Source organism: Anoplolepis gracilipes, chromosome 4, assembly GCF_047496725.1.
Source record: "Anoplolepis gracilipes chromosome 4, ASM4749672v1, whole genome shotgun sequence".
NCBI lineage: Eukaryota > Metazoa > Arthropoda > Insecta > Hymenoptera > Formicidae > Anoplolepis > Anoplolepis gracilipes.
The window spans coordinates 9,831,258-9,845,571 of record NC_132973.1 but is presented as its reverse complement, the minus strand read 5'-3'; the positions used below and the strand labels follow the sequence as shown (position 1 = coordinate 9,845,571).

Here is a 14,314-nt window from a genome sequence, read left to right as displayed (position 1 = left end):
CACCGCTGCGGCGGAAATTGTTCATTTGGCGCCGGTTAGCGTTTTCCAAAGCGTTCTTTGTAAACGGCATCAATTTATCGTCGAATAATTACCGTAAAACATTACCGTAATTGCATCACCAGAGCAAACGAAACTTTTAAAAAATTTACGTAAATTCGTACTCATAGACTTTACGTGACCCAAATCAGCTGTTATTCTTACAATCAGCTACGATATCTACGTTATAATAAATTTATAGTGCGTAGTATTATTTTTTTAATTGATAAAATAAATAAGATAATTGTAGGAAAGAAGAAAATCGTTTGATCGATATATTTTAATGAAATATGCCCTCTATCGAATTATGCATATATGTTTAAGCGTGTGCTTCGATAAAAAGTATCATCTTTCGGATTACGTTGCAGCAATGTATCGATCTTGGAATCATTTCACAAGATAGGTCCACTTTCATCAAGCATTAAATAATTTTCAAACACGCTTAATGTTATTTATTTAATTTAATGCTTCTGCTCCTCGCTTTGAAACTCTGAGATGTACCTACAGTGCAATGTACAGAGGATTGCTAGCGGCGAAATCACGCTGACATTGCGCCGTTCGCAGAAAACTTTCCCGTCTCTGGATGAAATGAACTTCACAACTTGCTATTAACCCTATCTCTTACTGCCGTCCATGTTTAATGTTACCTCCGTGAAATTTAGGACTATGGCCTACTTGTAAAACAGTATTCATTGTTTGAACATTGATTTAACATATCAGAAAGCAAATAATTATATAGTAAGTAATCCAATTTCTCTAAAATAGCCAATCCACGACAAAATTTTCGCTATCTTATTTCATTCCACTAGATATAAAGCTATATAAACTTGTTTAATTTTATTTTACGTTTGCTCGCCTTTACGCGTGAGCCAACCCCGTATCTTTTATCAGGCTTAGGATTGACAATCTTGAAGCTTTTATAACAATAAGTCTTTCTGTCTGCCCCGATATATTACAAAATAAGCGCAACTATAGAAGAAACCCTACAAATAGAAGTTGCACTTAATTAATTTAATTAATTAATTATCAGACTGAGGCGCAAAATTTAATATCGAAAATAAAAGAATTAGTACGGTTGATAAAGTTTTTTCATCAAATTTTTGCAACCCGGAAGAAACTCCAAACTACCAAGAGCTTTTCAAAGAACTTTAGCTCATTTATAGTATACGTAGTCTTGAAGGAAATATGTGAAATAAACGAAGCGACTCTGGTTTCACAGGTTTTTTAAAAGGGAAATGAGAGATAAAGTTGCTAAAGGACTACCTACCTTTTCATCTACCGTTTCTCTTTGATGGATTTACGAAATCGTCATCTCTTAACAATAATATTGGATTAAAAAACGAGAATTTTACCAATTAGAAGATCCAAATAGATAAAATTCAATTTTTAAGTAAACATTCTTTATTGTAATAGAATCTCAAAGGACTTAATTACAAAAAAAAAAAAAAAAAAAAAAAATACTTAAAAACAGTTAGTTACGAAAAGATATTTAAAGTTGAAGAGTTATTAGAAATCAAATCTTCATTGAGATAAAATAAATCTGCACTAGATCGAATAAATTTAATTGAAGAATTTATCGAGAGAAAATGTGATGGAAAAGCTTATAATTAATTGCTTTCTAATTTTAATTTAGAAATGTATGCGATACTTTATTAATTGTGATATGTGATATATATTATTAACAAAATATATCAAATTTAAAAAAATGTCTTCACAATTAATTAGATAGATATAAATTGCGATCTCTCATTTCACATTTATTTTATAAAATATTTGTATTTTATAAAACCTTATTTTATTATGTATTTTATTTGATTAAATTAATTTTTTTCTGGCAGAGTACCTATAGGTATATATATATATATATATATATATATATATATATATATATATATATATATTCACAATTACTTGATATATAATCGCGCTAACATAAGATTCTTTAAAAAGTAAATGTCGACGATTATAAACTTTCCTTCGCGAAGCGAGAATTGGTTGGAACGACTTTATCAGTGTCCGATGAAGTATGATTTTATTATCTCATCGAATTTGCAATAAAGGGCCTTTTATCCGCCATTGTGAACTGTCGCACCGTAAACAATCGCCACGTAGATTACGGATTTTTACGCGACGACTTCAGGCTTTTTCCATCGAAGCCTTGATTTATTGCATTACACTTGGTACTGACGCTTACACTACCGCCGGCCCCTTCAGGCAACTCAGGGTGAGTTTTATTTACTTTTAGCGAATCGATCGACCGCGAGGGTTTAACAGGAAGGGGAGGGGGAGGGGGAGGGGGAGGCGGCGGCGGCGGCGGCAGCGACGGCGGCGGTGGTGGTGGAGAAGGAAGAGGAGAGAGACTAGGTGGTTGCTGCTCGGCCAACCCCCGGCGAAGCGAGCTTACGTGGTCCCGGCACCTCTCTCGGTAGCCTTTCGCGTTCCTCTAACGTTATATCATCGCCTACTTTCCTCTAATCGTGAATTTACGTCGACAGATCGGTTCGAGGATCGGCACGATTCTCTTTCGTCGTAATGCTTTACGAATCGACACGTACAAAAACACACGTTCGAAATATTGCGCGAATCGATTCAACTTTCTTCTTGCGCTGCTATCGTTCGTTTTGCCGTATATATTCGAATTTCAAGGTCTTCAACCGTGAATAAAAGATGAAATCTTTCCGTTTGCGCTTTATGACTTCATGTCGCTATAAATATTTGATCTCTTTATTGAATGTTAAATAATACACACACACATGTGCGTGCGTCCATTGCTCTGTGTCTATATATATATATATATATATATATATATATATTATACATTATAAAACGTGCATAGAGAATATTGCAATAATGATGAATTACAATGAATAATATCACAGAATAATGTGATAATATATTTTATAATATTAAAATGTTATATTTGTTTAATATATAACATGTTTTTAACATATATTTAATAAATAAAATATTAAATATTTTTTTACAAACTCTCATATTTTATAAATATATAAAATTAAAATATGTATTTAATTATCGAGAAATTAAACCGTTCCTTTTTGACTGTTGCAAATAAGAAAAACCGTCTCGTTCTCCTGAGAGAAATTTTCTTCAACTTAGCATATCTTCGAACCGGAAAGGGAAATTGCTCAGAACTTTTGTTTGCAATTGAATCGATTCCAGCCATAAGTATTAACTCTGGCGAGAGTTCTGGACAGCTTCCCAAGAATTCTATCGATAATCTTTCTTGCAACTGAAACTGATCTTGATACAAAGGAAAAGGTTATTGCCAATTTTCGTATAATGAAGACGTAAAGTTTGATGATATAAGCTTTTAAAAAAATTCTCAGTTTTCTTATTTAATCTCTTTCAACGCAACTTTCTTTCATATCAAAACTAAAAAGTTTATTGAGGGAAAAGAATCAAAAACAATATTAATATTGTGTTTGAAAGCCGACTGTTATCTTAACATGGGAATTTTTCTTTCGGTATAAATCATATTTCAATGTATGATGATTGTTCCATCTATCACGAGATAATTTACATAGTTAGGAGAGAATTAACAAAAATGAGAGCGTAAATGTTGTTAATATCACGGTAGCGCTTATTATTGGCGCAGCAACAACTATGCTCTGACGATTACACGATCTGAATTATTCACAATACAATACGAGCGTAATTCGATCACATATGCTGTACATTTTATCAAGAATTAATTTTCATTCGGAGAACCATAATTAATAGCAATCTGTAAATAATGAGCAACAATAGCGAGAAAATAGTAATGCACTGAACGGAATACAAACTGATATTGATTATCATCGATAATGGGTGTAAATAGAAGGAAAGTTAAATTCAAGGGGTTGAGGGATAATATGTCAAATCATACGCGAGAAAGTTGTGTGAGATATGTTTGCGTATGTTACACATTCATTCAAATTGCATTTCACATATTACATCAATATATAGACATATAGACATAATGGGAAAAAATAGCAAAAAAAACGTAACGTATATACTTTACACATACATTTAAATGAAAATTATTATGATTATATTGAAACTGTATTAAATAATTGTTTGGATAAATTTTTTTCAAATTATTTGACATTTTTTCTTTATATATATATATATATATATATATATATATATATATATATATATATATTTTTTTTTTTTTCCACGTATCGGCATCAGTTGGCCGCGCCAGATGTGCACCAACCAACGTGACGCGAGAAGATTCGAAATGACAGGAGCAATCAAACAGTCTATCGCGAACAAACCGTGCGATATTAAACTAATTGTAAGATTTCTATCCGTTTTACGGGATCTACACTTCTCGGCTCGAATGGGTTCTGTTAGTCTTTCATCCGAGTGTTTTTCCTAACGCATTTTTCACCGTCGTCGAGAGCGAATCGGCTCGACGGAGCCAGAGTGCGAATATTAAATCGCGTTATCCATCCTCCACTCGTCTTATATTAAAATACGCGGGTGAATTTTACCAAAAAATCTCGCATAATCCACCGTGTCTTTTCAATTCACGGGACTCCACAGTTTTTCTCCTCCGTGATGTTAAAGAGACGCGACCTCCCTACGGCTTCGTTATCGAACTTATAAAACCTTGGAAAATTGAAGTTTCCGTACTATTAAGTGGAATTAACCTTCCTGGTGAGAATCTTAAGATTCCGATTGCGCCAAGTTCGCGCGTACTACGGTAGAACTTTGCGGCGGAACTCATTGCGGCATTCAGTCCGCAATTTAGATTTCTCATTAAACGTTGAAAATCACCGATGGATGCACGCGAGTTAACCGTAGACCCACTCCTAGACTCGTGCTCGCGCGCTCGGACTTAATTATTAGGGGTTGTTAGCTTATCGTGTAACGTACATGTATAAGGTACACAGAAAGTAATGACAGAGAACGCGTGTCCGAGCTATCGTTGTAATCTGTAATCATTATCCTGGCAACTGTGGATACTTGTTTTCTTTAGAGTCTTGTTTAGAATTTGATGTAATAGAAATTAATTAAATATTTGAAAAAAAGTAAATCGAAATATTTTATTTTACTTAATTTTTTATTTTTATATTAAAAATATAAATTTTTTAAAGCCACGATTGAGAAAGACAAATTTCTTATTTTTTTGTACAATGCCGGAATTAATTTGCGACATTGTTTTATATATAGGTTGTCTTGAATGCAAACATTCAAATACTCATCCCGCTATGAAAGTGTTACAATAGGAATGTCGCGCATACAAACGAGCTGAGAAAGCTGAAAGACTTAATAAATTCTGCTTAAATTTGCGAGAGCTAATTGATTTCATACCGCAAATTTATGAGATCCCGCAAGCTATTGCTTAAATATTTATTTCTTTACGAGGAAACAATAAAGACAATAAACACATCCGCCTGGTATAATCTATACATTCTCTTCGGCGACAAACACGAATCCCCGAATATAGAGACATTAACTGAACGTGAACGTTCGCACTATGAGCTCTGTGCACATATTAGAAACTATATCCATGCGAAATAGCGGTGTACCGAATATTACGTTAGCTACCCTCTTACTCCCAAACATGTCTACCATACATAAAATTTCCATTAAAAGAGATAGATTTACTATGCATTTATTATTTGTACGTTGAAAAAAATATGTATCTTCTAAATTTTAAAAAAATGAAAAAAATACACGTGACAATATTTTATTGCAAATTTTTTTGTCTGTATTGTATAATTTTGCAAAGTTGTACATTATTCTAATTATGTGAATCGTTAAAGTAAAATTGACACAGTAAACTGATACTGCAAATGTTCATATTTCATCGTCAATAAACATAAAATTTGCATTTATTTGTTTATCATATTCGATTACATTCCATACACATAATTTTTAGCGAGAATCTGTCAGAATTGTATCGAGAAATGTCAAAATTAATCTACTTATAGGATTCAATATACGTCATATTCGTTATAAATCAAAAATATATTATAATAGTCTCTCACAGCAGTGATAATAAATTAAAAATGTAATATCTATTTTAAAATTTTGAGATATATTTTGTCTCCCGTTTAGCACTTTTAGAGTCCATCTATTACGTTGATTTTCATTGTGAAAATATCGATATACAGTGTGTTTAAACATATATAAAACTGAATAATGTAATATTGTAAAAAATATATATATATATTTTTGTAACTTTAATTTTATATGTTTAAACACGCTATATATTGATATTTTCAATGAAAATCACCATAATAAATGGATTCTAAAAGAAATAAACGGAAACATAAAATATAATATTTTCAAATTTTCAAAATAGGCATTACATTTTTAATTCGTTATCACTGCTGTGAGAGACTACTATAATATATTTTTGTATTACAATATTTCCTTTGCAATAATTTTATATTACAATTTTACAATATTTCTAACTTTTATATTTGCAAACAGAATAAATTAAAATTAAAGTAAGAGAAATTTTTTAATATATATTCTATCTATATATTATATATATAAAGTATGGCCTCTCTCTCTCTCTCTCTCTCTCTTTCCCTCAAGTTCCTATTACAACCGCGATGATCGACCTTAACAAAAACAAGTAAAAGAACCTTAATCTAAACATCTACCACTACCCTTTAGGTAGATTCGTCGCTCATTTTTGCCGACATCAACAACAAATCCCTTTTCTCATTAATAGTACGTCGACCATTAACTCGGCCATTTATCATCGGCCCGTGTGGCGATCTAAAGCGCATCTCTCGGACCTTGGTAGCACCATATTTATATTACGCGTATCTGTATCGATCGCGCGTATATTTCTTTAGAGGTAATGGCATTTAATTTCATCGCGTGTCACTTAATCCTCCGCTTGGTGGACGGGTCCATTAGGCCCGCACCTGTTTCGGAAATAATGTTGTAATCAATTATAAGCATTATATTTATAGCTTTTGTAGCTCTACGATATTTTATATAAATATTATTTTACGATCTTTTATATAAATTTAAAATAATGAGTTTAATTAATTTACGATATTTTAAACACGTAAGAAATATTGATATTTTATTTTTTTATGTATTAAATTTATTATATTTTATATACATTTATAGATATAAATTATTTTTAAAAATAATATTTTATACATAAAATTATGAATTATTAAATTATATCAAATATTTCGAAGAAATACGAGCATATTAGGCTTTCAGACATCGGTGAAGCGAAAAGGCTATCGTTATAATATGACGCGCGCAAAAAGTCGCGCATCAACAGCTTATATTATGCGTCTATCGGTGTCTGATCTATTTGCCGAAATTCTCACGAGAAGCTTCATGCGTCAGCTAAAATCGTATATTCGCGACAAGTGTAGAATATTGATCTCGTGAATATTTTAAGGCGTCGAACGCGCGTACACACACGCCACGGACGCGGAAACCGATGTCACTGGGATCCCTATAGATTATTCCACAGGGTAGCAAATGCGAGTGGCGTCGCACGCACATGTACAACGTATACGTGCAATGTACGGTTTAGATTCGCGGGATCGCGAAAGTGACTGTTTACATTTAATCGTGGCGTGACAAAGATATTGAATTTACTTGGAAAAATGTAGCCGTGCCCGCATAGTTTCTCCCTCAATCGCGCGATATTTATTGAATGAATAGTTAGTTTGTATTTCATAGCAATCGATAACGTGTAATATATAATTAAAAATATTTCTGATGAAAAAAAATCTCTTTTTAAACAATTGTTTTCGATAGTTTATAAACAGAATTTTTTTTATTCTATCGTACAATGCAAACCCGCATGTATGTGTGCATGTATGTATGTATGTATGTATGCGGGTTCATTTTTATAAAATTCAATCTTTTAACACACATTTATATAATAAATTGAGAAGAGTATATTTTGAATAATATATAATGTACAAAAGTTTGATAATAATTATCGGTAAAAAGGTATACGCAGTTTCTTTAAACAAATAATTTTTCATATGTGTGTTTATCTTAATTTACATGTTTAATTGACGCGATCGAATATACAACATTTAAAATACATGACATGCGATAATATATACGCGCACGCAAGTAGATTTTATGAAAAAAAAAAAAAAAAAAAAAAAAAAATAAGTAAACGTTCCTTTTAGTTTACGCTATCTACATTTATTTAATCTCTTATCTATCAATGATATATATTTTTTCGTGTCTACAAAGAGTCAAGCTATTTTATTCGTACGCTTGATTTTTCGCTATCATAAATCTCGCCATTTAAACGAGACACTGATTAATCGAGTGATTAATTTCGTATAATCGTGATCGTTTCTCAAAATGTAAGGCATGTTACCTCGTTATCGCGCATCCGGCGGATTCCCTGGCATCCCCGATAGCATCGATCGCCGATCGTCGCATCCTCCGCGCTGATTCCGGAGCGAAATCCGTATTGAGCGCACTGGAGTATCCGGCCATCGTAGCTCCGATTCTCATAAAACGCGCGAGCACTATACCAACATATCCTTCGTGGAGAAATTCGCCGCGTAACCAAAAAAAAGGAGAACCACTGGCGTATATATATATATATATATATATATATATCTATATATATATATGTATATATATGTATAATATCCCGCGTGCACAAACAAACAAGCAAACGAACAAACACCTTCTATATATCCACCCTTTCGCGGCCGAAGAAACGTATAATCCGCGCGGGTTGTCAACTGTCACACGTGTTACACACAGCACTCACTTTCGGCGCTCGAGGGGAGAGTACGGGTTCTCGCGCGCCGTCGCTCGTTTCTCTTTCGTTAGAATCACGAACCGGACACAATCTCTAAAGACGTACCTCCGATCCATCCGCGATACACGATCAAATACACCACCGCGCGCGTCGGCCTCTTTCTCGCACTCACACCAACATTACCGAACGCATCGCTATAGTGTGTCCACTTGACGCACGAGGCGATGGTATCGTCAGGACGAGATCGAAGCACCCACGGCCGCGAGTTCTCTCGGCGGCACGCGTCGCTCACCCCTCGACATCACGACATGTATTCGATATCTATCCGCGCGAACGCGATCGGTCGTCTCGGGGATCGTAATCTGACGAGCGAGAGCGGCGCGAGGCGACGTCCCTTCCGTGGCACGATTAGACTCTTCCGCGTAACCTTCCGAGGAACCTACCAAATTTCCATTCACTCGAATCGAGAGAAGAAGAGAGAGGGAGGGAGAGAAAAAAAAGAACGCGCGCCGCTGCTCGACGTCGCTGACGTTTCGTCCGATAAGGATGGCTAATGAGGGGGTGATGAAACGAGGTGGAACTCGCGTCGCGTTCTTCGCATCCGACCCGCACGGCAGACAGCACGATACTACTGACGGTCCCTACGCTGCGCGTAATTCCATCCCCACCTCGCGGCGCCTGCCAGGTTTCCCCCACCGGTGGCGCCGTTGCTACACGCGTCCCTTACCCCCTCCTCGATAATGGGCACGCACCGAGAGCTATCCGGAGCGTGACACACGCTTACGTTCTGGTGGGGGCTACGGTCGCGTGGCGGCGGCCCGACTCGGTGGGGGATGCGAGGGAGATGAAGTTGGCGGCGGTAGCGCGGTGGCTGACGGCGCATGCGCACGCCACGCGCCGTACGTCGCCGCCGCCGCCGCCGCCGCCGTCGCCGCCGCCGCCGTTGCCGCTGCCGTTGCCGTCGCCATCACCGCTCCTCGTCGTTTCAACATAGATGCACCCGTAAGCTCGTAGCCTGTAGAGGCCCTCGTGAAAATCCACGGTAAGTGCGTGCGTATGTACGTACGCGGCCGCGTACAACGAAGGCCGCGAGAGTGCAGGGACCTCTCGATGGCGATGCGGCTCGCGGCTCCTGCCTCCTGCCTCCTGCCTCCTGCCTCCTGTCTCCGCGACGAGAAGCTGAGCTAAACGCAGCTACGTGACTTCTGTCCGGCCGGAGGCGGGAGAGAGCATTACGGGGCGAATTACGCGGCGCATCGGGAAAGAATCCGTGCGACTTTGTTGGAGTTTTACTGCGAGAAAGATTATGAGTTATCGTACGGTATAAAGTGTAATAATACCGCCGTACCGCGGAATGCCATCGCGATATACACGAGAGTAGTATACGTATGCTATATACCAGACGTCGTTTGCAGTTTCCTGCACTCCTCTTTAACAGTTTTAACGCGAGAATGTATCATTATCTCTTTTTATATATCTGCAATTTTTTATAATAGAGCGCTAAGCACTACGAAATATTGAAATTTAAAAGGCCAGGTATTATTTTTTAACAACCGAATCAATATTTATCGATCAAACACACATTTCCATTGTTTAAATCAAGCACTAGTAATTATAAATTAGACACCTGTGGTATTCAGCCGCGTCCATTGATGTTGTTACATTGTTGTGCAATTATTCGGAACGTTATGATATTAAACTCGACATGTTTAAATATTTAACATTCGTGGCATTTGACTTGAATGGAATTTCAATCTCTCTCTCTCGACGCTCAAATACATCGTGTTATAAATACGAGTAGAGTCGCGCGAGAACGATTTTCAAGAAACTCGTCGAAGGAAAGACAGGACGAGAAACGCATCTATTTACAGAGCGTTCGCTCATTTATCGCACAGGAAATGCACGCGTATATGCGCCAAGGAAGTTGGCGGAGACTGCAAAGGAGTTCTAAGCAAAAGAGATGGCGGCGCGAGCTGCTTACAATGCTCTTTCGAACGAAGAGTTTCATAAGCTCTTAATTTTAATCTCTTCAAGAATATTAACATGTATGTGTATATTTTTTTATTTTTATATATGCGAAATCTTTTTATGAATAATAATTACATATATAGCGGCTAAAATTATATATACATATTTTTTTCTGAAAATTTAAAATATTTTTTTACTTAATTATATATATATATATATATATATATATATATATTTTAAATAATCTAATTAAAAAAAATCTAATTTAAAGAAAGAGAATAAAATAATTTTTCTTCGACTTTAATAAATCCATCTCTGAAAAGGTTAAATTTCTTGAAAATATATCTTGAAATTATATCCAATCGCGTGTGGGAAATAAAATGAATTCTCGTCGGAACGGAACGTTCAGTATTTCTTTCGCAAAAAAAAATATCAAAATCATTATATATTGCGGTTCGATTTCTATGGGCTTAACGCATAGTTGACACGCATGTCATACCGAAAAAAAATATAGCTACATTTTATACATATTTTTTTGTATTTTTTCACATAACACAGCTCTTTTGTATTTCAATATGTTCCTTTGTAATATAACGAAATGCAATTTTTTTTTGCTGTTAAAAAAAATGACAGAATAAGCGTTACACGCAAATTTGCAATCAGTTTTTACGTTCAAATGCTAAACGGAACGGTCATTAACGTTTGCGTTAAAAATGAACGTTATTAAGCCAATTCAATCACGAGGATAATTCCGAGTAAATCTTTTAGACGTTTAATAAAGAATTTGGAGCACGAAGCAATATATAGAGTGAGAAGAGGTGGCGTGTCTTACTCGACGCCGCCGACAATGATAACGGAACACGACAGCGCCCGGCTATTACGTGCCTCCTCAAGAAAATATCGCATCGTGATCCCGAAAGCCTCCCATTGAAATTTTAATTTTGTATATCATGCTAACGACGCGCTGGTGGATAGGTTCGCATGTATATTCTATACATTGAATATTTTCTCGTTCTGTGAGTGTACGTTTAAATTATTCGTTAAGATATATCTGACCGCATACGCAATTGATCAAGATTTTATCGCATAATGATATGACGATAACGTGTCATTTTGATAAGAGCGATATTCGTCGAATAAAAACGTCAATTTTGATTATGAGATCTCTATTATTTTTTTTTTTTTCTTCAACGAGAATATGCACACTACGTGATAGAATATATATGAATGAAAATTTAAACTTATCCGTCTCAAGTCACAAGTCACAAGCCGCAAGTCGCATCATCGGTGAGTTTATTCCGTCAGATGTGCCACCACGTCGCGTCTGACGGAATAGACTGATAATTAATTAACTCAACTGAATAAATTACGATGCTGATTCTCACTTCTAACGTCGCCGAGCGACGCGGATCAGAAGCCGTAGAGAAAGAATTATGAAAGGAAATGCGCGTGTACGACATGACGCGCGCTTTGCTCGTTCTATCGAGGAACTTCGCTGGAGAATTTGGGATATGGGCTGTGTAGTCTCGCGCGAGAGGCATCTCATTCGACACCACAGACGGTAATAACGAGAGCGCCCGGCGGCGTGAGGCTACGTGCCTTCCTCCAGAGAATATTAATCTGTAATGTTGAACTCGGGCTGCTGAATCTTCCAGTTCCTCCTATATCAGATACGTAGAAAAGCACGAGCGAGGTTTTCCCGCACGAAAAACCGAAACTTTTTACGGCAACGCAAATCTCACGAACGATGTTTCGAAGTACATAACTCGATCAATTTTTCGTCCGCTTCATTTATATGAGTTTAATATATTTTTTTTTTTTTTTTTTTTTTTTATTATTATCGTTTTAATGCTACATTCCTGTGAAAATTGTGAAAATAAATTCATGGAGGTGAGAGTAAAAATTAAAAAAAATAAAAAAAAAAGAGAAAATGTCTGCGTTATCCCATAAACTATACGATGCATTTGACTGCTCTGACCGAACTCCCTTTGTTTGCTCGTTCGTTCGTTCAGATTATACGGATGCGCATTCATGTACCGGCATACGGAGCAGGTGCAGGACCGAAGAGAAGAGCGAACGACCGAACGGATCCGGTTCGGGATAAATGCTACGCGAATCTCCTTTCTCGTTGGCTTGTTCGCATAATGTGGAACTAGCTTAAGTCCAGTCGTCGGAGTAGCAAAATTAAAAGAGTTCGTCCTTCGCCTTATTTTTACTTTAGGAAGAAATTCTTCTAATTAATAGTGAATCTTGATCATTCTCTCAATTAAATGTCAGCTCTTTATTTATTTTAATGAATATTACATAATAATAATATAATTGAATGCTATCTTCTATAATAATTCGCATAATAAACATCACGTAATTACATAATAATTATTCAGTTAACATGATATTTGTTTGAACAATTTGCATATGTATAACAATTATTTTGTTTCACTAATTTAATTATTTACAAACGGTGACAAGATCCATCAAGGAAGGCGATATAAGCACGTGAAAGCTTTTAAAACGTTGAGAGATCCAAAAAAGTTCTATCCGTCTTAAAAATGATCAAACCTTGATTGTTTTAAAGTAGCAAACCAATGAACCGTGTGAAATTCTACGTAATTATCCGGAAGTAATGCTTCGTCGAGAAGCGGAACGCCTCCGCAGTCACTGTTAGCTTAATCGGAACGGCTTCCCTTTTTAATTCCGCATAATATCTGCCCCAGAACTACCCCTTCTTTCAAGAAATTTGCATTAACTGAACGACAGGATGTAAGACACGGTGCGTGACACCTTTTTGTAAAATTATTTGCTTTTCTAGATATTAAAAAGAGAATTTCCGTGAATTTTTTTCATATTAAATGGTACGTATAATTAAGGCGTAGTAAGTATACCTACTTCAAGTAAATCAGTTTTAAGTTTAGAGAGATAGCTCGCTTTATTATCTCCCGACATTTTGGCTTTATACAATTTTAACACTAAATTAATACCTATAGGTAATATAATTAATATATGTACTAAAACGCTTGTTTTTATTTATGAAATATGAATATTTCGAGCTATTAAAGATTAATCAGAAAAAAAGACTTTAGACTCTTTTTCTTGAGAAACTTTAATCAGAATTTCTCTCATCTACTTATATTTCTTTTCAAAACATAATAAGTTCTATTATACTTAGGAAATTAAAAGAATTTCTATTAATAGAACTTGGCCCATTTCAATATACGTTATGGACTATGCGCGCAGTTGAACTTTTTATATATTTAATACAAAAATTACACAATTTTCTTGGAAAACATTTATAAAATTTATAATATTTAACAAATAAAAATTTAATTCTTAGATACTTAATTTAAATAATTCTAAATATTTCTCTCTTTACTACAATACTATGTATACATATATACAATATATAGAAAGCTTTATATGTGTTATACAATAATATTAAATATTATTATGTAATGATATAAAATAGATTATTATTATAATCAAAAGAGAGAAATATTAATTAATCTTGCTTTAGAATATTTAATAAAATATAAATAATATAAGAAAATTCTTGAAATATTATAATCAGTTAAATAA

The 14,314-nt window shown here is 35.2% G+C and overlaps 1 protein-coding gene and 1 long non-coding RNA gene across 6 annotated transcripts in view; one reads left to right on the top strand and one right to left on the bottom strand.

Annotated features, from left to right (window-relative positions):
• LOC140664878 (irregular chiasm C-roughest protein) overlaps window positions 1–9,454 on the bottom strand; it is a 136,213-nt gene extending 126,759 nt beyond the window's left edge. Inside the window, exons 1-2 of one of the 5 annotated variants that reach the window (XM_072890470.1) lie at window positions 8,696–9,454; window positions 8,378–8,546 (exon numbers count right to left, since the gene is read on the bottom strand). In XM_072890470.1, coding sequence (XP_072746571.1) covers window positions 8,378–8,517 — 140 coding nt within the window. In that variant the 5' untranslated portion in view covers window positions 8,518–8,546; window positions 8,696–9,454. Of the gene's footprint in view, window positions 1–8,377 lie in introns of all 5 variants that reach the window. The other 4 variants (XM_072890468.1, XM_072890469.1, XM_072890471.1 and 1 more) reach the window with 4 other exon arrangements.
• A 239-nt stretch (window positions 9,455–9,693) lies between these two features.
• The window catches only part of LOC140665332 (uncharacterized), a 73,304-nt gene continuing 68,683 nt past the window's right edge, over window positions 9,694–14,314 (top strand). The window contains exon 1 of the long non-coding RNA XR_012046585.1: window positions 9,694–9,815. This is a non-coding gene — a long non-coding RNA (uncharacterized lncRNA). The remainder of the gene's footprint in view (window positions 9,816–14,314) is intronic.